The sequence below is a fragment of the Macaca thibetana genome, chromosome 3 (genome assembly GCF_024542745.1).
Source record: "Macaca thibetana thibetana isolate TM-01 chromosome 3, ASM2454274v1, whole genome shotgun sequence".
Lineage (NCBI taxonomy): Eukaryota > Metazoa > Chordata > Mammalia > Primates > Cercopithecidae > Macaca > Macaca thibetana.
The window spans coordinates 53344420-53371469 of record NC_065580.1 but is presented as its reverse complement, the minus strand read 5'-3'; the positions used below and the strand labels follow the sequence as shown (position 1 = coordinate 53371469).

Here is a 27050-nt window from a genome sequence, read left to right as displayed (position 1 = left end):
TTTTTTTTTAAAAAAAAAAATTATTTTGAAATGGAAAGGATGCAACTTTATGGACGGCTGTAAGATAGCTTGTTTTACACTTTGCATGTATGTGTGATAGGGAAATAATTCCAAGGCTAGCTCTGTGCAAGCTGAAGGAGTCAACTTTCTACATGTGGATGTGATTCCACAGAAGTCATTTCTGGGCATAAATACATATTTCACTTTGATAAAAAATTTAAATACAGAAAAGCAAGAAATACAGTATAACAAATGGGGGCATGTTATATTTTATGGCAGTAGTTCCCAACTGGGGGCGATTTTGCACCCTAGGGGATATTGGCAATGTCCCGAGATGGTTTTGGTTGTCAAGATTAGGAGTGGGGTGGGGACTGCTATTGCTATTCAGTAGGTAGAGGTCAGAGAAGCCACTCAACATCCTATAGTAAGACACAGAATGAGCCCCACAGAAAAGAACTATTCAGCCCAAAATGTCCCTAGTGCCCCTGCTGAGAAACACTGCTTTATTGTAGGTAGTTATGTTATATTAGTTATCTAATATAGTTATGTAACTATATTAGAAGATAAGGACCCCGCAAAAAATCCTACTTCTTTCATTTAGGCAAATCAGACAACTCACCATAAATTACGAACTCCCAATTACAAAACTACAACCTGGGTCTACCTATTATTTTTTTCTTTAATTACAATAGTCCAAATTGACTGAAAATACACAATTACTAAAAAGTAATAAACAATTTTTTTCCAGTATAGGCACCTTGCACCTCCCTGTTTTCATCTTACATACATGCCTGTGTACACACACACAGAGCATCCCCTGCCTGTCCCTGGATTCTCTCTGGGCTAAGGTAAGGACCTACCACAGCTCTGACAAGAGGAAGAGCCACAAACATCTTCCTTTCCATAGTAATCATAAGTGGAAACACTGGACAAGATTTCATTACAAATCTCTGTAGCTTATCCCTCAGTTAATAGTTGTGAAACTCTTTTTTTAAAGCAAACTTTGTTGTACAACTGTGCTTTCCACATGTAAGTTCCTTTAATCAACATGAAACTTTATGAGATAAACTATTATTTCCATTTTAATACAGAAATGGAAACACAGATGCAAAGTAACCTGCCCAGGGGCACACAGGGAATAAGGTGTAGAGCTGGAATTTTTTTTATTTTTATTTTTTGAGACAGGGAGGGTCTTGCTCCATTGTCCAGGCTGAAGTGCAGTGGCACAATCTCAGCTCACTGCAACCTCCATGTCCCAGGATCAAGCAATCCTCCCACCTCAGCCTCCCAAGTAGCTAGAGCACAACACTACGCCTGGCTAATATATTTGCATTTTCGGTAAAGATGGAGTTTCGCCATGTTGCCTAGCCTGGTCTTGAATCCCCGAGTTCAGGGTGATCTGCCCATCTCGGCCTCCCAAAGCGCTGGGATTACAGATGTGAGTCACTGCGCCTGGCCTAGAGCTGGAATTTTAATCTAACAGATGGATCCTAGAGAGGTTACACTCAACCACTAGGCTCACATGCCATGTCAATGCATCAAGCCACAAATTGGGATGGACAGCTACAAAGGACAGAGATGCCTGCAGAGTGGAACTGGGACTCCCAAGGTAAGGCTTCTTGTTTCTGTTTCCCCCTTTCTACAACTATTCCTAAATAACCTTATCCATTCACCTAAGGGACTTTAGAAACAAACTCATCTCTCGAAATCCTAGATCTCCTGGGTAGAAGTTTAAAAAGTGTCTAAAAGGCTGTTGGTACAGATTTAGGAAACAGACCCGAGGAAGCCATCCCTAATGGAGTGCTCTACATCCATGCCAAGCAAAGGGTCTCCCCAGAAATAGCTGCACCTGCTTTCTACATCGGGGATGCCAGCATGGGGCACACGATCAGGAGCAGAAGGATTGTGGCCAGCCCTGGGTGGGGGGCTCCATGTTACCCCTGTAGGACGCTATGGCACAGGCTGGATGGACCTTGCCAGGGAACCCAGAGAGGTACTGGAGCTTCACGGCATTTCTAAAAGAGCTGCCATAGGGGCCTAATGTGAATGTAAACCAATATTTGCCAAGCCAAGCCCTCAGGACTCCTAGCAAATGTAATCATATTCAGGCCAGCATTTCTTGCCTTCAAGAGTGTGGGAAGCAAAAGATGAATCATAGGCGAAAGTCTGTGGGCTGACCTCAACGTGCACGTCCTCTGAGACAGGGCAAGAAACGAAGGCAGGAAGCACTTGACTGAATTGGTTTTCCCATTTTTCATAAGAAACATTCAACTTAATAAAAAATAGCCACAATTTATTGACAATCCTTTCTTTATTCCCTTACCATGTGCCAGAAAACGATACAACCTTTTTCTGTGTTCTTCACAGGAACTCTGCAAAGCAGGAATTGCCATCCTTAGTTTATAGAGGAAAAGAAGGCTCCGAAAGTCATATAATTAGCTCAAGGTCAAATAGCTTGTAAATGTTAGGATTCTAACCTGCCTCTGTCTGACTCCAGAATTCATGACTTTTCCACTATGACATTCTATTTTTCACGCTGGTACTGTGATATTGTGATATAATAAGAAATATGTATTTGGTTTTTATCCCCAGTTCCTGGCACAGAGCTCCTAAAACCCTTGTAATTTCCTGAGTGACAGGGGCGATAGGAATATCTTTCATTATATTTGGTCTTAGTCCTCAGTTTCCTGACACAAGAGCTTCTCAGACCCTTGGGATCTCTGGAGTGTCTTTTTATGCTAATAAGATGACTGGGGCTGGGGTACATAGGCAGTTTCAGGCTGGGGGCTGGTCACCAGAAAGACCAATTGGAGACTGAGTCAATCATCAATGGCCAATGATTTAATCAACCATGCACGGAACCTCCAAAAACCCTAAAGGATGGGGTTTAAAGAGATTCCAGATTGCTACACACATCCACATGCTGGGAGGGTGGTGAACCCCAGCTCCACACAGGGACAGACGCTCCTGCACTTAGGACTCTTCCAGACCTTACCCTATTATCTCTGACTGTTCATTTATATCCTTTATAATAGAAATAAACCAGTAAACATTAGTAAAGTGTTTCCTTGAGTTCTGTGAGTTGTTATAGCCAATTATTGAGCCTGAGGAGGGGTGTGGAGATGCCTAATTTATAGCCAAGTCAGACAGAAATGTGGGTAACCTGGGGACCTATTACTTGTGATTGGCATCTGAAGTGGGGGTACAGTTTTGTGGGACTGAGCCTTTAATCTGTGGGGTCTGTGCTAACTCTGGGTAGTATTTTTTTGGTTCACATTTTTTTGAGACAGGGTCTCACTCTGTTACCCAGGGTAGAGTGCAGCGGCACCATCCTAGCTCACTGCAACCTCAACCTCCTGGGTTCAAGTGATTCCCCTACCTTGGCATCCTGAGTAGCTGGGACAGCAGGCACATGCCAACACGCCCGCCTAATTTTTAAATTTTTTGGTAGAGATGGGGTTTTACCATGTTCCCCAGAATGGTCTTGAACTCTTGGGCTCAAGCAACCCTCCCCCCTTGGCCTCCCAAAATGTTGGGATTACAGGCATAAGCCACTGCGCCAGGCCCCAGCTACAGGTTGTTATTGTCGGAACTGAATTAAATTGTAGGACACTGAATTGGTATCTGCAGAGAATCCCCTTGGTATGGAAAACTCACAATTTGGTATCAGAAGTGTTGAGTAAGAAACAGTTTTCCTTTAACCACAAATTTCTGAAGTCTCCACAACTGACTGGCTAAACACACAACACACACACTTTTTTCAATTTAAGTTAAATGACTAGTATACCAAGATCTTGAGCACTGCCATGCACCCATGATGAGTCTACTTTCTGAACACTGAGAGCACAGAACTGAAAAGGTATATCCTTGCTTGGGAAAGAATCCTAGAATCTGAATCAGGCCACAGATGACGGCATGGGAGAAGCAGGAGGTGGCACAGATGACAGCATGGCAGGAGGCGAAGTGGCACAGAAGAACAGAGTTTTGTGGATGTTCAGCAGGAAGAATTGCATCCAGCTGGGGGCGATGGGGAAAGACATCATGCAGAGAAGGGAGGAGAAAATGAACCTTAAGCCTCACATCAGTCACATCATCCCAACAACTCCCTGAGGCAGGCAGGGTACCCATTTTACAGATGAAGAAATGGAGGTGAAGAGGGATGAGGTAACCTGCCCAAAGTCGCACAGTTAGTGGGGGATTCTTGAATTGCTTTGTCTCATTCCAAAGCCCATGTTCTCTCCTCTACATTAACAAAGTTCAAATAATGTTCTGTGGAGCCCTGGCAGGTGGGGGGTGAAAAAAGTCAGGAGAAGGCTGCGTCCATGGGGCTTGGACCCCTGCCCTAACTTCAACCTCAACAGTTCTGTTTCCATATATATTGATAGATTGGGGTTCTACATAAGATTCCATTTGAAAGAAAGTTCTGCAGTTAAACCACAGGGTGTTGGCCTGTGCCCCAAATCAGGTCAACACCCACCTAGCTTCCAGACCTCAGGCAAAGCACTGACCTCCTAAGCCTTAGCTTCCTCAATTACAAAATGGGTATAATATTAACACCCACGTCACAGGGCTGTTGAAAGGATTACATGCTCAAAGAGATGGAGGCTGGGCACGATGGCTCATGCCTATAATCCTAGCACTTTGGGAGGCCAAGGTAGGTGGATTACCTGAGGTCAGGAGTTCAAGACCAGCCTGGTCAACATGGCAAAACCCCGTCTTTACTAAAAATACAAAAATTAGCCAAGTGTGGTGGCAGGCACCTGTGGTCCGAGCTACTCGGGAGGCTGAGGCAGGAGAATTGCTTGAACTGGGGAGGCAGAGGTTGCAGTGAGCTGAGATTATACCACTGCACTCCGGTCTGGATGACAGTCTGACTAAAAAACAAAAACAAAAACAAAAACAAAAAACAAAACCCCATAAAACAAAACAAAAGAAAACAAAAAACAGATACAGAAAGCACTTGGCACAGTGTCTGGCACTCAGCACAATGGCATTCTTATTAACTTGTGGAAAATAGCAAGGCCAGTCCTACAAGGAAAGAGAAAAAGAAAACAAGAAAGAAAAAAGAAAAAGAAAAAAGAAAAGAAAAGACTAGACTGAATGTTGCTATGGACTGAATGTTTGTGTCCCCCACAAATTCCTATGTTGAAATCCTACCCGCAATGTGATGGTATGAGGAGGTAGGGCCTTTGGAGATAATTAGGTCATAAGGATGGAGCCCTCATTAATGGGATTAGTGCCTATATAAAAGAGACCTCAGAGAACTCTTGTTCTCTTTCCACCATGTGAGGACACAGTGAGAAGTTGGGCGTCTGCAACCTCAAAGACAGTCCTCACCAGAATCTGACCTTGTTGGCATCCTGACCTCAGACTTCTACCCTCCAGAACTGTGAAAAATACATATCTGCTGTTTATAAGCCACCCAGTCTATGATACTGTTATAGCAGCCTGAACTGACTTAGACAATCATGAAGCTATCATAGGAATTTTTAGGGACACTAAAAAGTACTCCCCACAAAGTGTTGCAATGATTCTAACCTCTGCTTTGCACTCTCTCCTGGTCTTGATAAATGTTAAGTTTGTCTTTGTACCAGGACACACACCTAGAGCTGAGGCAGGCCTCGGTGCCTCAATTTGCTGAGTTGTGGTCATGTCTCCATTGTTGCTTGTCAGCTGGTTCAGCAAGAAGCTTAATGGAGACTAGGCTTTGAGGGATGAGATCAGTAACCCCAAACCCCCAAACTAATTTACTACATTGCTCAGAGCTCCCAAAGCCACAGGCTGTGCCCTAAGCTGACTCTTGGCTCTTATGCCAAGAGCCCCAGGGTGGTGGGAGGCAGGTGTATCAGCTCTACCAAGCCTCAGAGCCTCCTCCCTTGGCAATCTGGGACCTTTTCCTTGGGCAGAATTCTGCAGGGGACAGTGGTGTCCCATGTTTTGGGTCCCTTCAGGATCCTTCCATCAAAGACTCCAGTGAATTAAGTTCTCAGTGAAGGTTTTTGTTTGTTTGCTTTTTCGTTTGTTTGTCCTGAGAAAGGGTCTTGCTCTGTTGCCCAGGATGGAGTACAGTGGCATGATCATAGCTCACAGCAACCTCGAACTGCTGGGCTCAAGCAGTTCTACCCCTCTGCCTCTCCAGTAGCTGAGACTTACAGGTATGCCACCAAACCTGGCTAAATTTTTTTTTTTTTAGAGACGGGGTCTCACTATGCTTCCCAGGCTGGTCTCAAACTCTTGGCCTCAAGTGATCCTCCTGCCTTGGCCTCCCAAAGTGCTGGGATTATAAGCGTAAGCCACTGCACCCAGCCCCAGTGAAGGTTTTGAAGGCTTACAATAGAATGCAAGCCCCTGTTCCATGCCTATAACAGCTGCACATCCTTGTGAACTGAGTGAATGAAAATCATATTCAGGATGATGTAGCCTCTGCGTTCTCACAAGACACACAGAAGCACTGGTCACGGAGGTTCTATGCCTGGTCACTGAACCACTGGCTGGGTGAGACCTTCTTGCCATGGCTCTTCTTTGGATTCTCCACCTGTCATCTCAGCTGGTGGCACCACCACCAGGCTCTGACAGTTTCTCTTTGGAGAGGTTTAACCCTTTCTCTCTTCCAGGCAGTGGAGAGGGTCATTTGGTACAGAGCACTGAGCAAGAAGGTCGACTTGTGCCAGGCACACAACTTGCTCCTTTCCTGCTCAGTCTGCCAGAATGAACATGTCAGAGCTGGACGCACCCACAGAAGTCATCTTCCCATGGCAGGGACAAGGAAACCAAAGCCCTGAGACATCAAGCAAGTAGCCCGAGGACATAGTGCTGGCTGCAGGGAGGGGCAGAAGACTTGGCCTCTGACCAAAGCTCCTCATATAGCACTTTCTAGGGCCCTTTCTTTGCCTTGTGCTGGTTTGAAAGTCCTGGACTCACTCCCAGAGGTGCTCCTTAAGCCTGAATTCTACAGATTATAAACACAAACTATGCCTACAATATATACACAGATACAGATTATATATATGTAGACATGTATATATCATATACCTACATATACACGTGTTTGCAGTTGATAATTAGTATAGAGAGAGACTGTTAAAGAGCTTGGACAAGCTCAACTTCCTTTATTTTATTATAGAATAATGATAACTGAAGAGGTGGGGAAAAGTCAGAAATTCAGGGTGCGAGAAAGGGGAAATGTGTGTAATCTGCAAAAGCATATTCAATATTATACGTGCTTTGACTTTTTTTAGGCACAATAGAATGTATTTTGAAACCTTAATGGTAAGGAGCGCATTCAGATTTTATGTTCATCGAAAGGGAATACAGCTTAAATAAAGAGATTGGGAGATGCCGTGCTGGACTCACAGCATATTATAGCTTTGGAGATGGTCAGATCCAATTCCCTGCTACAGATAAGGAAACTTCCACCCAGAGAGGTTAAGTGACTTGTAGTCTAAGGCCAAATGGCTGTTTATTCATCCCCAAGGGGAGCAGCCACACGGACTTTATCTGTCCATGGCAGCTACATGGTTTGTTGATGACCAACTGAAGGAATTTATTACATCAAGGATGTCAAGATACAGACAGAAAGCAGTTCCCAACCTCACCTGGGATTTTTTTTTTTTTAACAAGGAGAATTCTTGGGAAAAGTGAATTGGAATGTAAGGTTTTACTGATGCACCATTTCCTGGGGGCAGCACCCCAGTGGTCCACACACTGGGCTGCACTTGGCCCCAGCCCTCCTTTGTGTTAAGTCTGGGGAGACTCTCTCCTGGCCCTCTTTCAGGGGGAGAAAATGTCTGGCTGCAGGAGCGACTCCTTAAGCAGCTCTCCCTCCCCCTGGTCACCTGCCGAGGCCATCGCCAGGCTGGGCAGATGGCTTCAGTCTAGTCCCATCGACCAAGACAAGTTGCAGGTTTTCTCTCATTTGTTCTGACAGGACTGAGCATTTCAGCAGAAGGACTACAGCTCCTAAAACAGCCTGCAAACAGAGGCAGCAGCCCAGGAAGACTTTAGCCACAGCCTCAGGCTAAGACACGACACGGCCAGACCCTGTCGGGGAGCCCAGGGGAAGGCGACTGTCCCCAGGGCGGCAGCTGCAGATGTGACGGTGCAGGTGTCCACTTACCGCAGTGCGACTGGAAAACCTGTGGCTTGACGACCTGGTTACAGGCACTGCACACTACGAGATAGAAGTCGTCATGTGCTGGGTAATGGCCAAATAAGTGCATATCTGTGGGGGAAATGAAAACAGTGTTTTTTGAAAAAGCAATTAAGTCTCAGAAGGTGTACAGTTTCCTCTTGGAATTTCTTCAAGGACAGTTTTTCAAACACAACATGCAGAAAGGCAATAATCTTTACTAAAGGGAATTCGGTTTGTCATAAGGCAGCTCCCCGCCTCTCAGAGAAGCAATTGCGTCAGAGAATCCCTCCTCATTTCTCTCCTGGAAATGGACTGCGGCTGTTCCTGATTCAGTCTGTGGCGCTGAGGGGCTGCTCTGAGTCACATGCTATGGGAATCACCCTGTCCTGAGAGAACCCACATGTTAGCTGGGATTCACTGAGGCTCTATATATCTCAGGCTGGGAGGAACTCCTCCAAACCCATTCCTGTGTAAGCAGCGGTCCTTCAGGGAAGTGAGAGGGTGTCTGGCTGGGGACAGAAGGAGAAGTCATTTGGCCTCGGCAGTGCCTGGGTTTCTCCATCACCTGAGGGACATACTAAGGCTGAAGGAGTCCGCTGAACAAGTGGCTCATTTGTTGCCATCATTACCCATTATTCATTCAATAAATATTTACTGAGCACCTGAATGTGCCAGGCAATGTGCTAGGTGCTGAGGAAAACTGGGGAACAAGAATGAGTTCTCTGCTCTCCTGGAGCTTAAGGTGGCAGACCACCACACGAGTCATCATTGCCTGCAGCTGTGTTACGGGCTATGGAGGAGATGCACGGGGTCCCCTGGGAGTGTGCGGCAGGTGGCCCTAACCTAGTGTGAGGCAGTGGAGAATGTGTCCCTGAGGAGGGGGCAGGTCATCTGAGACTCCAGGATGAGTAGAGGTTAGGGAAGCAAAGGGCCAGGCAGGGGGAGGGCGGAAAGTTTGAAGATGAAGCCAAGGAAGGAGGTTCTGTGCATAGAGGGAGCCTTGGGGCCTCTTGGCTGGAACAGAACAGGGGAAACAGCAGGGTGAGGCTGGCCAGGCCCAGAAGCCATGACCCTTCCATGCCCAGGTGAGGATTTTGACTCTGACTTTAAGAACAATGGGAAGTACTGGGGCTTTTTAAGCAAAGAAGTGACGCGATCAGGTGCATACTGTCAAAAGATCAGTTACGTGGCAATACCTCCGAGCCAATGAACACATATGTACATGGATGTTCACAGCAGCATTACTCAGAATAGCCAAAAAGTGGATACAACCCAAACACCCACCACTTGACAAGTGGATAAACAAAATACCACAGAACATTATCCATCCAGTGAAAGCAATAAGTACTGATCCAGGCTACAATGTGGATAAACCTAGAAAATATTAGGCTAAATGAAAAGAGGCAGACACAAAAGGTCACATATTGAATGACCCCATTTATATGAAATGTCCAGAATAGGCGAATCTATAGAGACAAAAAGGAGGTAAGTGCTTGCCTTGGGTTGGGGGGCCTGGAGGAATTCGAGGGTGACTGCTAACAGGTATAGTTTCTTTTTGGGTCAATGAAAATGTTCTAAGATTGATAGTGATGACGGTCACACAACTCTGAGAACAGACTAAAACCCACTGAACTATACACTTTAAACGGTGAACTGTAGGGCATGTGAATTGTATCTCAGCTGGGTGTGGTGGCTTACACCTGTAATCCCAGCACTTTGGGAGGCAGGACGATCAAGACCAGTCTGGGAAACAAAGTGAGACCCCATCTCTATGAAAAATGTACAAAAATCAGCCGGGTGAGGTGGCTTGTGCCTGTAGTTCCAGCTACTCAGGGGGCTAAGGTAGGAGAGTTGCTTGAGTCCAAGAGATCAAGGCTGCAGTGAGCCATGATCACACCACTGCACTCCAGCCTGGGCAACAGAGTGAGACCCTGTCTCAAAAAGAAAAAGAAAAAAATTTATCTATCTATCTATCTATCTATCTATCTATCTATCTATCTATCTATCCATCCATCCATCCATCTATCTGACAAAAACAAAAAGACAAAAAACAGTCCAGTTATAGGAAACCCGTGGTTACATCTTGTGCACCACCGGGTAGAGAGAGGGCTCTGGCGGGCACCTCCATCCTGCCTCCTTTTAGCTGACTGGCTTTGAGAGGGCAGCCATGAACACTGGCGGGGGTGATGGAGGAATTAAACCTCCTCAGGTTGAGAACCCCCACAAGTCCTCATCTGCTAGATTCAGCCTGTGTCTTTAACGAAACCCCTCAAACAGGATGGTTCCCTCAACTGCGATCCTAGGCCAGAGGAGGGGCAGGTTCAAACCCAACAAACACCCAAGGGAGGCCCCAGGCTCTACGCTTCCTTCCCAGAGCAGCCCTGCTGCTTCAAGGGAAATGGAACTGGCAGGTTTATCATAGGCAAGCGGTGAGGCCTCCACTTGCCCTGAAGGAAGCCTGTGACTGAAAGAGTAGACTGGCCTGTCTGGAGGCAGGTGACTCACACTGTAGTGGCCTCCCCAGGTTTCAGGTGCCCGAGGTGGCTGCTTGCCTCATGGAGGGTGGCCAGGACACAGGCCCAACTGCATTTTAAAGGGCGTGGACTGTCATCCCCCTCATCTCTTGCCACTGCCACTTCTAAGACTGGCATGCACTGTCTTCTGGGATTTCCGGGAGGGAGCATTATTAATCAGGGCCTCATAGGCGGGAGGCCTGTGGGAAGAGAGGCTGAGACAAGAGCCCGATGCTGGGCCCAGCCAACACCCTGTGGGCAGGCGGGACCCTCAGTTCAGAGCCTTAGAGCCGCGGAGATGACCCTTCTTGGGCCTTAACTGTTGACACAACTCCTGTTTTGCTTTTCATTTACAGGTTATTTTTGTAACATATATTCTTTTTTTTTTTTTAAATAAAACAAAAGGCATCCAAGTTCTCCGAAGATACATTTGAAAAAATACAGAAAAGCCAGAAGACATTAAAGAAAAATACCATTACCAGAAAATTTTATTAATGCTCTGCATCTCATTTTGACTTAAAGTCACAGTTTATATCCAGGAACAGGCAAAACCAGGAGCTGGTAAGGGCTACAACTTATTTATTTATTCAATAAGCATTTATTTGGCTGCCTGACATCCTTTCTGCAGCAGGTCAGGCTATGAAGGAATATAAGGTGATCATTAAAAATTTAAACAACAACAACAACAACCCAAACCAAGCATTAACAAAAATTTCTTGAACATCTACTCTTGTGCCAGAATGACAGGCCACATGCTGGGTGACCTGTCAGGGCCTGTCAGGCTGCCACTGATGCCCCATTCTTCTGTATTCCTCCAGAGACCTTCGGAGCCCATCCCATCTCCCCCACCCCCACACTCACACACATCTGTTGTGTCAGTGAGTGGAAGGTAAAGGTTGGGCTCCTTAGAGACTGTGGCCACCTGGGGGTGTGTTTCCCTCCAGGCCTTTCACTCATTGAGACTTTTCCTAGTTTTCCTCGAGGGCAGCGTCAACCTTGTAGTGTCTGCTCTGAGCATGTCTCCTGCGGAAAGTGAGAGGACCTGGGAGTCTGCTTGATTATTCCTCAGTGAGTCAACCTTAGGGTATCCTCTACAGGCTGCCCAGGTCCTGAGGGCCCTGCTGATGGGAAGCAAAGACAGGCAGCTGGCTCCCAGGAAGACCACCACTTCACACGGCTAGGTGTTCACAGGCAGTGTGCTGTTCCATTAGAGCAATGTGGGCTGGGGGACAAAGCGGGGAGGGAGGGCAGGGAGAGAGGAGAACTAATGCCAGGCATAATGCTAGGTACTCTACTAATTAATTATCTTTCCTTCTCTCTCTCTCTAATTTACGCCCAAGCAAAACATTCAGTGCACAGTTAAAAACAGTGGTGAGCTGAAGTGGACTGGTGCCAGCTTGTGAGAGCCAATCACACATGTCGCTTCCCAATTTCACGTTTAGTGTCATCATGGCGGTAGCTTGAAATCAGCCATGGTGGAAGTATTTACACCAAGGACATGGGCAAACACTACACATCAGGCTTTTTGTTTTTTTTTTTTTTTTGTTAAATATTTACTGGTGCACCACTGAATTAAAAACAGGCAAAAAAGTGAAGAGTGAAACCACCTGTAATGCCACCACCTAGTGATAACCACTGTTGACATGTTAATATATATACCTCTCCAGATTTGTGATGTGATAATGTTATCTTAGTTAATCTTCATAATGAACCTGCGAAACTGTCAACATCTCCACTTTCCAGGCAAGGCAACTATAGTAAAGTATTTGCTTGCAATCTCACGGCAGTGATTTGTAAAAAGTAGCATGAGATTCCCGGATATTCTGACTCTAAAGCCATTTCTCTTTTCTCAGCAAAATGCTGCTTACGTAGAACAATATCCCATTTCACAGATGAGAAAACCAGTTTGGAAGGGTTTCCTGGATGACTAACAGGCTGTCCTCTAAAGGGGCTGTTGGCCTGGGCACTGGCCTGGGGTCAGAGGTGAGGTTGGGACAACAGGGCTCCTTGCTGAACCTTTCCTAGGGTGAGTGTCCTCATCTCTGAAAATGGCTAACAGTCTCTGCTTCATGGGGTTGCTGTGATGGCTCCTAAACACTGCTTGGCCTTGTACCTTTTTCCAGGAGGGACTCAGGAGAGAGTGTGGAGAAAGCTTTCATCATTACTTCTCTTATTTTCAAAAATTCACTAGTTTCCTCCAACGGAGAGTCCTTTCTGCAGAACTTCACGTGTATGTATGTGTACATGTGTACACGGTGGACAGAGGAAGGCTGAGAGCCACTGGGAGGCTTCTCTAGGCTGTGGCCGAATGCCAAGAAAACACGTGCCCCTTGAAGATGGAACTTTGTCCAAACACAACGTACAACCATCTCCCAAAGAGACAAAGCCAGACCTGTCTGCTTTGCCCTGTTTTGTCACCACAAATGGATCAATTGTGGATTAGAGTGCTAGCACCATGACAGCATTATTACAGAGTGATCTGGTCACCCCCTGGCCTGATCACAAGCAGGGAGGAGGCAACTCCACTAACTCCATTTTTTGGATGAGAAAACAGAGGTACATTTGCTTCTGGGTCAATATTTTTAGTTTTTGACCCCAACCCACTATAGACATGTATTCATCCATCCGTCTATTCATCTTTCCATTCACCCACCCACCCCACTCATCCACCCATCTACCCATCCATCCACCCACCCACCCCACCCATCCATCCACCTATCCATCCATCCGCCCACCCATCCATCCATCCATCCATCCATTCACCCATCCATCCATCCATCCATCCATCATCTATCATTGAAACATGTGGTGTACACGCTGATATTTTCTGTTCTGTTCTATTCATTTGTTTTTGTTTTACTCTATTCTATTTCATTTTTAAAATGCTCATTCAGCTCCCTAAATTAATTTCACGACTGTTTAATGGGTTACAACTCAAAGTTTGAAAAATAATCTTCAGGGCAATGTAGTTCGAGGCTGAGCAGAGTCTGAGAGTTAAGTTGAGATTTGGGATTTAAAGTGGTCTGAGCTGGTCTTCAGTGGTCATCCAAAAGCCTGAAGCCAGAAACTGAATCATTGGTGCCATTATGCTGCAGCCAGCTAGTACCAGCTCACAAGAGCTGACTACGTGCAATTCTTCCCCACTCTGCGTTCAGTGATGCCATGTTGACAGCTTGAATCAGCCAAGGTGGGAGTATTTACATGATGGAAATCGGCATCCACTACAAACCAGGACTTCTTCCCTCAGAGAGCTGGTTGTTAAAACATTTACCAGCACTTCACTGACTAGTGTCCCCTTCTAGCATCACTGTTTCCTGGCTCGATTTCTCCAGCTATAAAATGGAGAAAATTATATTCATCATCTACCATACTGGGATGCAGACAGGTTTTATGAACTGAAATGGAAATCATTATATTAATTTAAAATTATGGTTACAGCATCAATTATTGACCTAAGAACTTATGCCCAACAAAGCCAGGTAAACAAGTTGATCACTTCCTGTGTCAAATGAGCATACAGAGGCTATAAATTGTCATGGGCGGGGTGGGGGATGGGGAATTAGATTACTGGCTTCTTTGCAATGTCTATCGACTTAATGCTTACTCATTAAAGGTTATTCAAGAGATTACTCACAGATCAGGCTTGTAGCATTAAACCAGTGCTGCTTATAAATTTATCACGCTCTTCTAAGTGCCTCTGTTTTGAGCAAGCAGCCCTCCACTTCCCTTCCTGAACTTCTGGTACAATTCCCATTCACAGCAGAGTCCGTCACATTCACATTATCAGCTTGGTCTGGCACTCTGCCTGCTTCCCAATAGCAGTGAGGTTCTCCCAGGCCTCTGTCCACTCTCACAGCTTTCCTCCCCCTGAAATCTGCCTCCCATACCCCCAGGTGGCAGAGGAGGGAGGGATGGAACAGAACTCAGTTGTGATGTAAGAAGACACTAAGTTTGGGACAATAGAATGGTTCCTACAAAAGTAAAGTACTAACTGACTTCCCAGTGTAGTTGGTAAAGTGCTTCTGAAGTCAACACTGAAAAAGAAGCTGGCAGCATGGGAGCAGCGTTTTATTCCAGATAAACAGCCTTCTAGAGAGAACACTTTTGACAAGCAAAGTCATGTGTTTATAAACTTTAGTTTATATCCAATATTCACTTTTGAAAATGGTTACAGTTAAGGAAAAGGCAGGGTGACATCTCCAATTCTCTATTTATATAGGACTTGTTTCTAAGATGGGAAGACAGCTGGTTTTGTGGATTCAGGATCAAGCTAGATGCTGCGTGCCTTTGAATTTGCCCCTGGATACCTTCCAAGGCTCGAGACTTTGACATTATGAAGCAACAACTGGTGAGAGCTCAAATGATGAAAACCTTAAGAGAGACTAAATAAGGCTTGATTCCTCCCTTTTGCAAGCAGGAATTTCAGGTGAAGCACCAGATGTACAGAGAAGCTGCAAGAAGCAGACACTGCTTTGAAGGTAGTCAGACAGCCTATTGGCAATCAGTGATATCTACGCTCGCCATAGAGAATGGGAAAAAAGAAGACGGCAAAACAGACAACCTTAAATTCTTCTTTCTTGGAAAAAATAACAAAGCTCCTGAAAATGGCCTTAGATTTCAGGGTTGTGAAACTACCTCAGTTGCTATAGGAATTACAAAAATGTCAAGATGGCATACGCTATAATGCTATAGCTGTTAACATAATTTTATATAATTTAAACATTATGTTTTTCATTTTAACTTACTCTAAAAGGTATTGTAATGAAAAAAAATTGGGGTTGTATTTATGTTAATTTAAACATTCCAAGCTCTTTCCAGGAAGGTAGATGTGAGCTCTGCCTAAAAAGTAAGCCTCAGTTGGGCGTGGTGGCTCACGCCTATGATCCCAGCACTTTGGGAAGCCAAGGTGGGTGGATCATGAGGTCAAGAGACCGAGACCATCTTGGCCAACATGGTGAAACCCCATCTCTACTAAAAATACAAACATTAGCTGGGTGTGGTGGCGCGTGCCTGTAGTCCCAGCTACTTGGGAGGCTGAGTCGGCAGAATCGCTTGAACCCTGAGGCAGAGGTTGCAGTGAACAGAGATCACGCCACTGCACTCCAGCCTGGCAACAGAGCAAGACTCCATCTCAAAAAAAAAAAAAAAAAAAAAAAGTAAGTCTCTGCTCACTGGGAGGTAACTGGACCCACAGATCTTGGTAGGACCTATGGATGTGATAAACCTGTGACAATGGCCAGAGGACCAGGTGCTACTGAACTTCCCTGAAAACTATCAAAAAGCTGTGCTGGTGGCTGACGATGGTTTTGATCTGTGGGCTTCCACTTACATGAACTCAGACAGGCCAAATTACTGAGAAGAACAGCACCTGTGGTTCAAGGATATGTGATTCACTCCAAGCAGATGCAAATCTGGACACAGAATGGCTGGTCCTAAGAGTCTTCCTTTCCCCTAATAATCTTTATGCACTTATTATACTGTATTTATTAATTTTTCTTTTTGCTATCAGAGTTTCAGTTGCATTTTAATTGCTTAACGGTGCATGGAAAGCTTAAGGCAATATACAAAAATGTTTCTCCTTTGCTCTGACAGAATGATTTTATTTGTTCCCCAACTCAAAAATCTCCTTAAATTCATAGAACAAAACAAGTTGGGGTTTGAAAAAATGACCTCAGACTCGACATCTCCCACTTCCCCAGCGGAATGTTGAGCTCCCCTCTAGGAAAATGTGATCACTTTGTTTCTCAGATCTCTGGAAACCCAGGGCTCAACTGTGAGAGATTCAAAATCAGTGAAATCTGCAAAAGGAAAATGAAGGAAGAAAACTAGAAAAGCAAGCAGCAGCGGTGAGCTCTTCAGCATCAAGGGGAGTGAGCGGGTGGGTGTGTGCAGGCAGCAGCAGTGAAGCTTTTCTTCTCTTGCAAACCAGTGGCTAAAATGGCTCTTGGCCTCTTCTAGCCATGGCTAGGCTGGAAGGCATCCCCTCCCTGGCTGGAGCCCAGAGCTGGGCCTGGTAGCAGGTTGGTGCTGAGAAACACAAGGGGCACGTGGAAGCTCCCCATTAGGCTACATGAACAGGATGTCCCCTCTGGACCCCAACCCCAACCACCCATCAAAACACGACCACACAAGACAGTCTCAGTCCCACTTCCTCAGGAGAAGAACCTTTAAAGACCAGCATTCAAGATGTATGGAGGTGAAGGGGCTACACTGGGTCCCCAGGATGCTTCCTTAGGCCTCAGGTCTCTCCCAGAGTTGAGAACAAAAACCATGAGAGACGGTCCTTAAAAATGCAGTGCCTGCTTGCTGGGCCCTGGAGTTTGGAAGCCCAAGTTCAAATTTGGCATTTGGCTTATAATCTTCTCAAAGCTTGTGTTTCCACACTTGGAATTAGATGATTTATTTGTGAAGGGGCTGGCACATAGAAGGGATATAAAAAATAGAACATGTTATTATCCATGGCCTTCTACGCATCTCTCCCACTCACCTGGCCCCTCCTCAGGGAAGCCTCTCTCTCCCCTCCTCGTGCGCCCTCACTCAGCAAAGCCCGGCAGCTTTCCTAAGGCTGTCATAGAGTGGCTGGTTTATGTCTCTGATTCTCACCAGATGGGAATCTTCTGGAAGACAGGAATTGTGACTTATCGCCCTTCCTATCTCCATAGCCAAACAGTCTGGCACGTGGTAGCTGCTTAATCAATGGTAATATGTTAACGAGGCTGAGGTTCCCAAGAAGTTGATTTATTTTCCATAGTCGTTCATTTTCTCTTCTCTCAAAAGAGGAAGTAGTAAATGATAATAAATTGCCCTAATATCCATGCTGCTATCTAAGATTATGAGGTCAATAATTGTCTCTATTTATTCACTCTTTGAGCTGCTTGGAAGATAAGTACTAAGGGAATCTAAGGCATGCTCCAGGTGAGCTGTCAGTGGAGAAGTGGTCTATTCCTGTGCCCACCATGCCAAGTGCATGAAAGCTGCTCCTTCCCCCCACCCCATGGCAAACACAACTACTCTGCACTCAACAAGGCTCCCCTTCAGAACCAGTGTTTGGGATGGGCTTGGGTGTTTTTTGGATGCTCTCTCTGGTCCCATTTTCTACTTCCTGACTTCCGGCTGCCATTGACATCGAGACTGTGTATGATCCTGGGCCTGGAAGATCTAGACTTCTCCCTCCCCTTCCTGTCCCAGCTCTGCACTGTCTGACACTGGGTCAGCATGCAGGGGGCTAACTGAGGGCACATGTTGGCAATCTGAGCCCAAACTGGCAGAGATCTCACTGATTGACTAGACAGTGATGACCTTGGTAGCCAAGAGAATAACTGTGCAAAGCACTCACCTTGGCCTCTGCCTGTCTTAGGCTCAGGCATATCTTCATCTTCCCCACCCTATCATAGTTCCATTCACAGTAGGAGCTAAGTAGAAGTCTTCCTTGAAGATCACCTTTAGGCAACTGAATTCAGCCTTCTCTCTGACACTTAAGTAGACTTTGGAATCAAAAAATAGCTACCCTGAGGTATACTGAAGAACTTGGTGTCTGCCATATTGCTTCTTGAGATTCACATGATAAGAGGCTTTTCTTTTATTCGGATGAAAAAAGACAGGAATCCCAGGCAAAGAAATGGGGCGGATGATCAGTTGTCTGTGGGAGCCAAAACCCTGTACTGAGGGCTCTCATAGCTCTGCTAAGATTAGAACAATGATGAGAAAAGCAGTTCTCACTAGGTCTTCTTTTACTGTTTAGAGATTTTAATTTAGAAATGGACTGAATGGCCTCAGGAGGCGCCAGGCAGCAGCATCCCTCTACCACAGACAGAGATGCACCACCTGTCCCAATACAGCATTCTGAGAGATTTCCTGGATGACATGTTGCAGGACTACACTGGAAGCAGAGTCCATAAAGAAGCCCTCCTGCAGTGCCTTGCACGTGCAGGAACGTGACATTTGTAAAGGCACAAGGAGAGGCCTTTGCCAGTGGGACTGCATCACAGCAGGCCTCAGCTATCAAGCTATTACTACAAATGTCATCCAGAACATGTGATGGAGACCACAAGAAAATGCCCACTCCAGAAAATTCCCCCATCATGTTGCACACACCAACTCCTGCTCAGTGGTGGGGGGTTATATCAGTGTTCTGCTTGAAGATTCAGGGATGAAGAAGAGACACACTGCTTGGAATCCCTGAGACTAGAGTCCAGGAATGACAGGCAATCCCACGGCTGATGGTCTTAATGGGTCCTACCGGCCATGCTGGGCTCCTATTCAGAGGGTCTAGGGCGAGAGACCTCTGATCCTGTGGCACTTGTTAGTGTCTCCAAGAGGAAAGCAGAAGTTGGCTCTGGCTGTGATTGATCTCTAACTGGCAAAGCAATTGTGACTTTTTTCCCCCTATGGAAGGCCTTTAGTCAAGGCTATTGGAGCCCCACAAGTCCCTCAAGATTACAATAATCGTCCAAATGATGCTGCCAGAGCTCAGAGGTAAATGTGCCATTTGGCTCCATCGAGGTCAGTGTCCACTTGGGAGAGCCAGAAAACAGTGGAAAGGAACTGTGTAATGTCCCTGGGAATCGGTGTTCAAAGCACTCCAGCCACCAGGACAGCCAGACTGCACGAAGCTGCTGACAGACATCCCAAGGCATTCTCCCAGGAATGGGTGCTTATAAAGGGAGCCAGAACCACTCCAGCTGGACTGGCTATCGACTGCACCAATGCTGCCAAGGGACAGAAATACACCTTTGCTCTAAGGGAACAGAAAGAAGCACTGGGGCATCTCAGCACATCCGGGCCCTTCAAGCCAGCAGCCTGTGCCTGGAAGACCACTTTGAAGATGCTGGGGCTTAAAGCACAAGGGCCCAGGAATTAAAACTCCCCCATAGAAGAACTACAAAAAGTTGTTTTAAGGTAATGGAAAATAAGATCAATCAGCTAGAGGAGAAAAATCACAGTGTCCTTAATCACAAGTCAAGCATGAAACTAGTTATGCGCCAAAGAAAAAAGGGACACTGTTGGCAAGATTCATGAAGCCCTGTGATTGGGCCCCAGTCCCTGGGTTCCCAGCTTCAGTTTCCACCAAATCCTCTCTCACCGCTGCCCATTCCCGACTCCTCCCTCCATACTCGCCAAAATCCTATGTATCCTTCAAGGTCCAGCTTGGTGTAACCTCCTTCAGGGAGCCTTCTTCAATTCCTGAAGAGACAACAAACACTTTCTCTGTATTTGCATGCTCCTCTGCATCTTAGTGCTGCACTTAGCCCACTCTGTCTGGTGTTTAAAGATAGTGGTGGATACGGCTGTCTTTCCCATTCGTACACTGTTTTATATACAGACGCAGACATTTATCAGTCAAAAGTGAAGACTGCCAGAAACGTGCTCAAATGCTTAAAAAAGCACCAATGAATCAAAGCTGCCTTAGACTAAAGAACCACACAGGAAACTTAGCTGGGCAGCTGTGGGGTAGTGGAATGAGCAACAAATTCCTGCTCTGCCTCCAGCTGGCTGTGCGATACAGGGCAAGCACAGAACATCTCTGGATCTCCCTTTCCTCTTCCAGAAAACAGTGTCTTACCTCCCCTGTAAGGTTGCTGCTAGGATTAAATGAGATAACTTATGCCAGTGATAGCATCTTATAGGTACTCAAATGCTCAAGAAATTTAACTGAATTTTAGCCTGAATTAGCTCAGTAAAAAGCCAAAGACCCTCAAAGGAACACTATTTTATAGAGGCAGCCCAGTGTTATGCTTAGAATGCAGGTTCTGGAGTCAGATGGCCTGAAACTGAATTCTAGTACCACCTCCTTGGGAAATTTCTCTGGGCCTCAGTTTCCTCATCTGCAAAATGGGGTGGTAATAATAGGGTAGTTGTCAGAATAACATGGGCTAACACATGTCTGATGTCTGATATTTGGGATGCTGTCAATACATATTATTGTTTAGCATCAGATTTTGCATGGTGGGACTTAAAAAAACACAGAGCAAAACAGTTAGTATGAAGTTTCTCTGGAGCAAAACAGTTAGTATGAAGAATAAAATCACTGTTAAAAGTCACCAGACTTTGAACTTCCAGGCATCTAAGCCACAGGGTGAGCAAACAGTAGATGAGGGCTTCTCAAAGTGTGAATACGACCTGCAACTTTCTTGCCAAATACAGATGACTAGATCCCATCTCAGATCTAGGAAATCAGATTCTCTGGGGTGTGGAGTCGAGCAGGATGCCTTTTAAGCAAGCTCTTCAAGGAATCTGATAGCTCCTAAACTTAGCCAATCATTGTCCTATCGTGATCACTACTAAAGTAGAGACACCCACTGATATATCCCAGTATTAATCTGGTAATATGGAACTTCTTGCTAGTTAAAAGATTCTGTTAGCTAAGGGGAAAGAGTGTTCTGTACATGCAGGGGTACTGAGGGTACACCTGGCACATGGTTCAGTTTGCCCCTCTGAATGACCTCTACTTGTGAGCTCTTTGGATATATGTGTTGGAGGTCCATGAGCTCAACGGTGTGCTGGAGCCGCATGGAACTGCTCATGACAGCCAATTGTGCACATCTTTTCCCAACTTCATATTTAGAGACTTCACATTGGTAGTTTGAAATTGGCACAGTGGGAGTAGTTACACCTTGAACATTGGCAAACACTACAAATCAAAGCTTTTACATTTCTTCAGAGAACCACTGTATTGGCACACCACTGGTTTTCATCCATAATAAAGTTCTGTGCAGGAACCCAAACTCTACGGAATGTGGCCCACGGCATTAAATTTAGGTCTGGGAAGGTTTGGGGTCACTTAAAGCCTGGTGTCTGAAAACCTTCCTAAGATGCTAATGATGTTCTAGCATTTTAATCCGCACAGCCTGGCTCAAGAGAAAACTTCCCTTGTGCTCTGTGGTCATGCCCTAAACCCTAGCTTTGGGCCAACCATCTAGCAAATTGCAGTCTTGATACCCAAGTGGAACGAGTCAAGGCATGGACGCTTCAGGGCCAATCCTTCACCAGCACTAGAAAAGCAACTCTGTTCTCCCGAGGGCTGCCCAGTGGCCTCTATACCTCAGGAAGCCGATCTATAATATGCGGATGGGGCAGAGGTTGGACAATCAATCTCTCATCTCTGGGTTCAGAAGTAAGGTGGTCTAGGTAAGCGTCAGCCCCCACTCCCCAGCCTGCTGTTCAGACACCCCCAGCTGCCTTTTAAAAGGTCACCCATAAAGAGCCGTAAGCCCTGCAGTTGGCCCTGTTTCAGCAGATACCACTGGGGAAACAAAGACCTTTCCTTTAAATTCCTCCACTCAGCAGTCAGGTGAGTCAGGGAAAATTCAATCCAATTTCCCAGTAAATCCTACTATGCTCTGGAAGGACACGGTTTGAAAAATCTATTTTTGTGCTTTTATTTACTTAAGGTCTGCATGCCTGAGGAAGCTTTTTCATAGTGCCATCAAACTGCCTCTCGCTTACCAGGAAAAACAAAGATCCCACCTTTCTGTAACACCACCAGCCCGGCCACACAGTCCAGAGGAACTGCAGCTCCAGGCCCTTAATTCCTGGCAGCAGAAGGCTCCCTCCAGCACCCAGCACAGCAGCCTGGCTCCAGCGTGGGGCTTTCCCCTTCCTGGGCTGCCCAGGGCTCACACAGTTTTGTTTTTCCTGGTTTAAATGAAGTTTCTGATTCAGAGGCATGACCTGTCTCTATGGGGTTTGTGTCTGTGATTCCAGTGGCTTCATAGTGTAAACTGCTGGGGTCAAGGCTGGGTATCTCTGGATGGTCCCATCTTTCTAGAAGGTTCAAATGCCCACATGAGAAAACAAAAACCCTTCAATCTATTCAGGACTTGGAGTTGCCTGCATTGGTAAACTCAGACTTTGTCCCACATCTACTTTCTACCCCTGTGTCAAATCCATCAGCCAGTCAACTTCCACTTAGACTCTTAACAGGACTCAATGCAACACACGGGCTTTACTCTGCACCTGCCCAGCAATGGTGGGTTGTAGAGTGGCCCCTACATTGCCATGGGAGGCCAGGAAGGGCAGTGGGCCAAGGCAGACGGCATCCATGCATCCACACCACAGGGCTCTGAAAGAAATGGCCGAGGGCCCTTCTTCTCTGCCCTAGCTCTTTCTCAGCTCCCCTGGGAACGTGGCCTACTGGGACCCCATGAGTCAGTGCTCCTTTGCTGGCCCCACCCTGATGTCCAGGGTCCTATCCAGTGGAGGGACGACTCCAGCCCTGGCTGTTGTGAGAAGGTGGCAGAACTTGAGCAGTATCCTCGGTGCTCTGGGCCTTTATCACTAACTTTTCAAGGCATGAGACCTCTCTGGGGCCCTAGAACACCCTATATCTTTACTGGTGAGATAAGGCAGTGGGAGCCAGGTGCAGTGGCTCACGCCTGTAATCCCAGCACTTTGGGAGGCTGAGGTCGGCAGATCACCTGAGGTCGGGAGTTCAAGACCAGCCTGACCAACATGGTGAAACCCCATCCCTACTAAAAATACAAAAATTAGCCGTGCATGGTAGCTGGTACCTGTAGTCCCAGCTACACAGGAGGCTGAGGCAGAATGGCTTGAACCTGGAAGGCGGAGGCTGCAATGAGCCGAGATGGCGCCACTGCATTCTAGACTGGGAGACAGAGCGAGACTCCGTCTCAAAAAAAAAAAAAAAAAAAGAGATAAGGCAATGGGACAGGTCAATGGGTCCATACCTAACTGTGCATTGGAATCTTTCAGGAGCTCTTAGGGGACAGATGACTGCGTTCCAGCCAGCCTGACTGAACTGGAAATTCTGGATATGCATCCATTGCAAGAATCTGCATTTTGGAACAAAGCTTTCCAGGTAACTTTGATGTAGCTGTTCAACCCGGCACTGGCCTAGACTTCCCCAAGGGTACCTTCCCATAGGAACAGCCTATGATTTTATCTATTTCCACCCAGTTATGGACTGGAATAGGGAAGGCTCAGGGGTGAGAATCATGTGCTTGATTTGCCTCTCCAGTGATCAGAGATGGGACTATAATACTGTCCCCTCTCTGAGACGGCTAAGTGGTCCAGGAAGGAACCCTCCACAGGTAAGGGACCAAGAGCTATGTTCAATAGGGTTTGTGTCCCTGTCGCCTCCCTGACTCTCAGTGGGGAGGACTTCTACCAGCCTTGACCAGAGGGAGAGAAATGGGCATCCCTCCGCCTGGCCAAGCTCCAGAGGCTAGAAGTAGGGGCCCAGCTTCCTTTCCTGGCCTTGGAGCAGAGTCTTCCTGGATGCCCTGTCAGGTCCCTCAGGGTGTCTTCCCAGAAAAGCCCTTCAAGACAGGTGATAGCTATGCTGAGACCAAATCAAACCAGGAAAGCAAACCCTAAAATCTGATATGAATAGAAGGGAAGGGTCTAGCTGTCTTGCTTCCAAAAAGGCCAGATTAAGAAGGGACTCCTGAGCCTGGCTGTCTAGACATGTGCGTGTATGGGTGAAGAGCCAGCGTAACCCACCCCGCCCCAAGAGAAGGTTCAGAACATGGGCTGTGTTTATAAGAAGGAAGCTCTTGTTGGAGATGAGTGGAAACATCTTAGGGAAAACTAGCCTCTCATTCCAACTAATAAGGAAGGGGAAGCATTTCAGGGAAGCCCTAGAAATAAATTTGCATGCTTGCCTGACATTTCTACAAACACTTATTCTATGTGTTAGGTGCTGGCCTGGGGCTAGTCTCTGACAGATCCTTAAGGGAAAGATTTATTGATAAAATAATATTATTGAAAAAACATCAATCACAGCAGCTGGCATTTATTGAGTATTTACTCCATGTTAGGTACTGTGCTAAGTGCTGTTCATTGATTGTTTCATTTAATCCTCACAGCAGCCCTGCAGGGGTGACATTATCTCCATTTTATAGATAAGGAAATAGAAGCTCAAAGAGGTTAAGCTATTGGCTCCCAGTCTCACAGTATGGGAATGCTGGAGCCAAAACCTGAACTCAAGTCTGCTGAATCTTAACTCTTAGGACACTGTGCCTTTTTAAAGAGGAGGGCAGCTGGGAGAAAGGAAGACAGGCAGGCAGGGAAGTAACAAGAACTCTGAGGTCAGTTATGAATAAATACCCGTGGTGTAGCATTTACCAAATGTCCAAGAACCAATAAAGAATAGAAGCTCCTGTCTACAATGAGGATCAGCTAGGACAACAACATACACACTTAACACAATGAACGAGCCGGACAGTAGAGTGAGCTGATGTAATAAAGGGCTAACTTGAGCCAGACAGTTAGAGAATGGGATGGCATAAAGTGGCATGATTAAGCAGGCAGAAAGGGCAAAGCGTGCTAGAGGAGGGAGCCATGAGCTCTGGCTAAGGTGCCAAGGGCTTTCTCTATGAGGGGCCTTCCTGGGGGCGGGTGAGAGCTTGCCAGGGGCCTTAGTGCTGTAGGGTGGGAAGGAGAACTCCAGCTGCTCCAGGACTTGGTAAGTTGGATATGCAGGAAGTTCAGGGGGCTGGCAGCTAGTGGCACCTGTGCCAATGGGGAACCTGGGGTGACTCAGTGTGGGAAACAGGAGGTTGTTGGTCTCACCCACTGCCCTCATCTACTCACTCATTTATCCAACACTTATTTATTGTCATTGACTATATGCCAGACACTGGGGTACAGAGAAATGAATGTGATGATTTATGGCCTCAAGGAGCTCACAGATCATGAAAGGGGACAGGCCGAGACTCACAAGCCCACAGTACACTTGGCAAGTGATAAACAGGACATGTATGTGGCTCATGCTGCGGCAGAGGGCAGGGAGAGCTTCACCAGGATGACCCCAGAGTAGGTTCCTGACAGATGAGCATAAGCTTCCAGGCAGTCGCAGGCGGAGGAGTAGCCCAGGTCGTGGGAACAGCAAGAGCAAATGCAGTGCAGTGAGACGTGCTGGCCTGGTGAGGGTGCCACAGGTGGGTGAGTGTAGCAGGGAATGAGGATGCTGGGGGGAAAGGCAGGAGATAAGGCCAGAGAGGTGCGAGGCAGGGTTTTACCATGTGCTCATGAGTATGAGAGAGAGAATGCAGAGAGCAGTCATCGGTGCTTGTTTTGGAAGCAATGCTGAGCTTGCTGGAACATGCCTGGAGGTGAGAGGGCTGCTGCAGGGTCTGGGGATGCAGGGACAGAGAGGACGCAGGACCCGAGAGACATTTATTTGGAACTGACCACTGTGGGAAATGACTTAGAGCTTCCTGGCTTGGCTTACTGGGAACGGGGGGAGACAGATGGGAATGCAGGTTACATGGTGCTAGAGACAGAACTGCGTCTCCCTGGACTCATGTGCTGAGGCCCTAGCCCCCAGTGAGGTGGTATTAGGAGATGGGACCTTTGGGGAATGATGAGGTTTACATGGGGACCTGAAAGTGGAGCTCCATGATGGGATTAGTGCCCTTGTAAGGAGAGGAGGAGACCCAGGGCTCTCTCTGCCCAGAGAGCACCCGTCCACTCGCCACACGGGCACCCTGATCGTGGGTGTCAGCCTCCAAAACTGTGAGAAAGAAATCTCTGTTGTTTAAGCCACCCAGGCTATGGTACTTTCTTATAGCAGCCCGAGCAGACTGAGGACATATGGGGAAGAGAGCTTTGTTTTGCAGCCTACTGAGTGTGAGAAACTGATCTGCAGTCCAAGAGGCAAGCTGGGGCCAGCGAGACAGAGTGGGGACATCGTGAGCAGGCGGGGGCCACGCTGGGGTTGTGCAGAGTCTCCCTGTGAAACAGTGTTGTCTGACAACAGGGTTAAGGCTAGAATTTGGGGAACACCAATAAACAACAAGAAGATGAGAGGAGGGAAGGGGCCAGTGAAGGAAGCTGAGAGGAACGCTCGCAGAGGTAAGAGGTGAGTCAGGAGGAAGTGTCCAGGAGGACCCAGCAACAGAGTCAAAGGCACAGAGAAGCCACGTGGGAAGCACTGCAGTGTCCGCCGCCTCTGACAAGGAGTGAAAGCTCTGGGGAAAAAATAGGGTGTGGAAGTCAACTGGCAGTTGCTCTGGGGGATGTACAACTAAGAAAGGGTGACTTGTTTCAATTTTAAACTATAAATATGTGAACGGGGCTTTAGTCTGCAAGAAGCCAGTAGAGCCTCCTTTTCCCTTTTGCCATCTTCACCTGGCCTCCTGGGCCAGGGCACACTGCCATCCAGGGGTCCAGCCAAGCTTCCTGTGCATGGATGACCACCTGTTGTCCCAGGAGTTGGCACTGTCCAACTTCCCAGCATAGCTGCCTTTCTGCTGCCCTGCCACAATGCCAGCTACATTGGGTGCTGACCACATGCCACACACCCTGCTCCACAAACATCAGTTAGTGTCCTGAAGAACCTCACGAGGGAGACTTGACCAGACCCAGCTTAGAGGTGAAGAACCCAGGCTTTAGAGAAGTCAAGTCCCCTGCCCGATGTCACACTGCTGGTCAACGCTACGCAG

The 27050-nt window shown here is 46.8% G+C and overlaps 2 protein-coding genes across 8 annotated transcripts in view; both read right to left on the bottom strand.

Moving 5' to 3' along the window:
* Nucleotides 1-27050, bottom strand: part of EFCAB10 (EF-hand calcium binding domain 10) — a 312208-nt gene that overhangs the window by 212687 nt on the left and 72471 nt on the right. The window lies entirely within an intron of this gene.
* The window catches only part of ATXN7L1 (ataxin 7 like 1), a 272684-nt gene that overhangs the window by 175082 nt on the left and 70552 nt on the right, over nt 1-27050 (bottom strand). For all 7 annotated transcript variants that reach the window (XM_050782677.1, XM_050782676.1, XM_050782675.1 and 4 more), the window contains one exon: nt 8117-8221. In XM_050782677.1, the coding sequence (XP_050638634.1) occupies nt 8117-8221 (105 nt within the window). The remainder of the gene's footprint in view (nt 1-8116; nt 8222-27050) is intronic.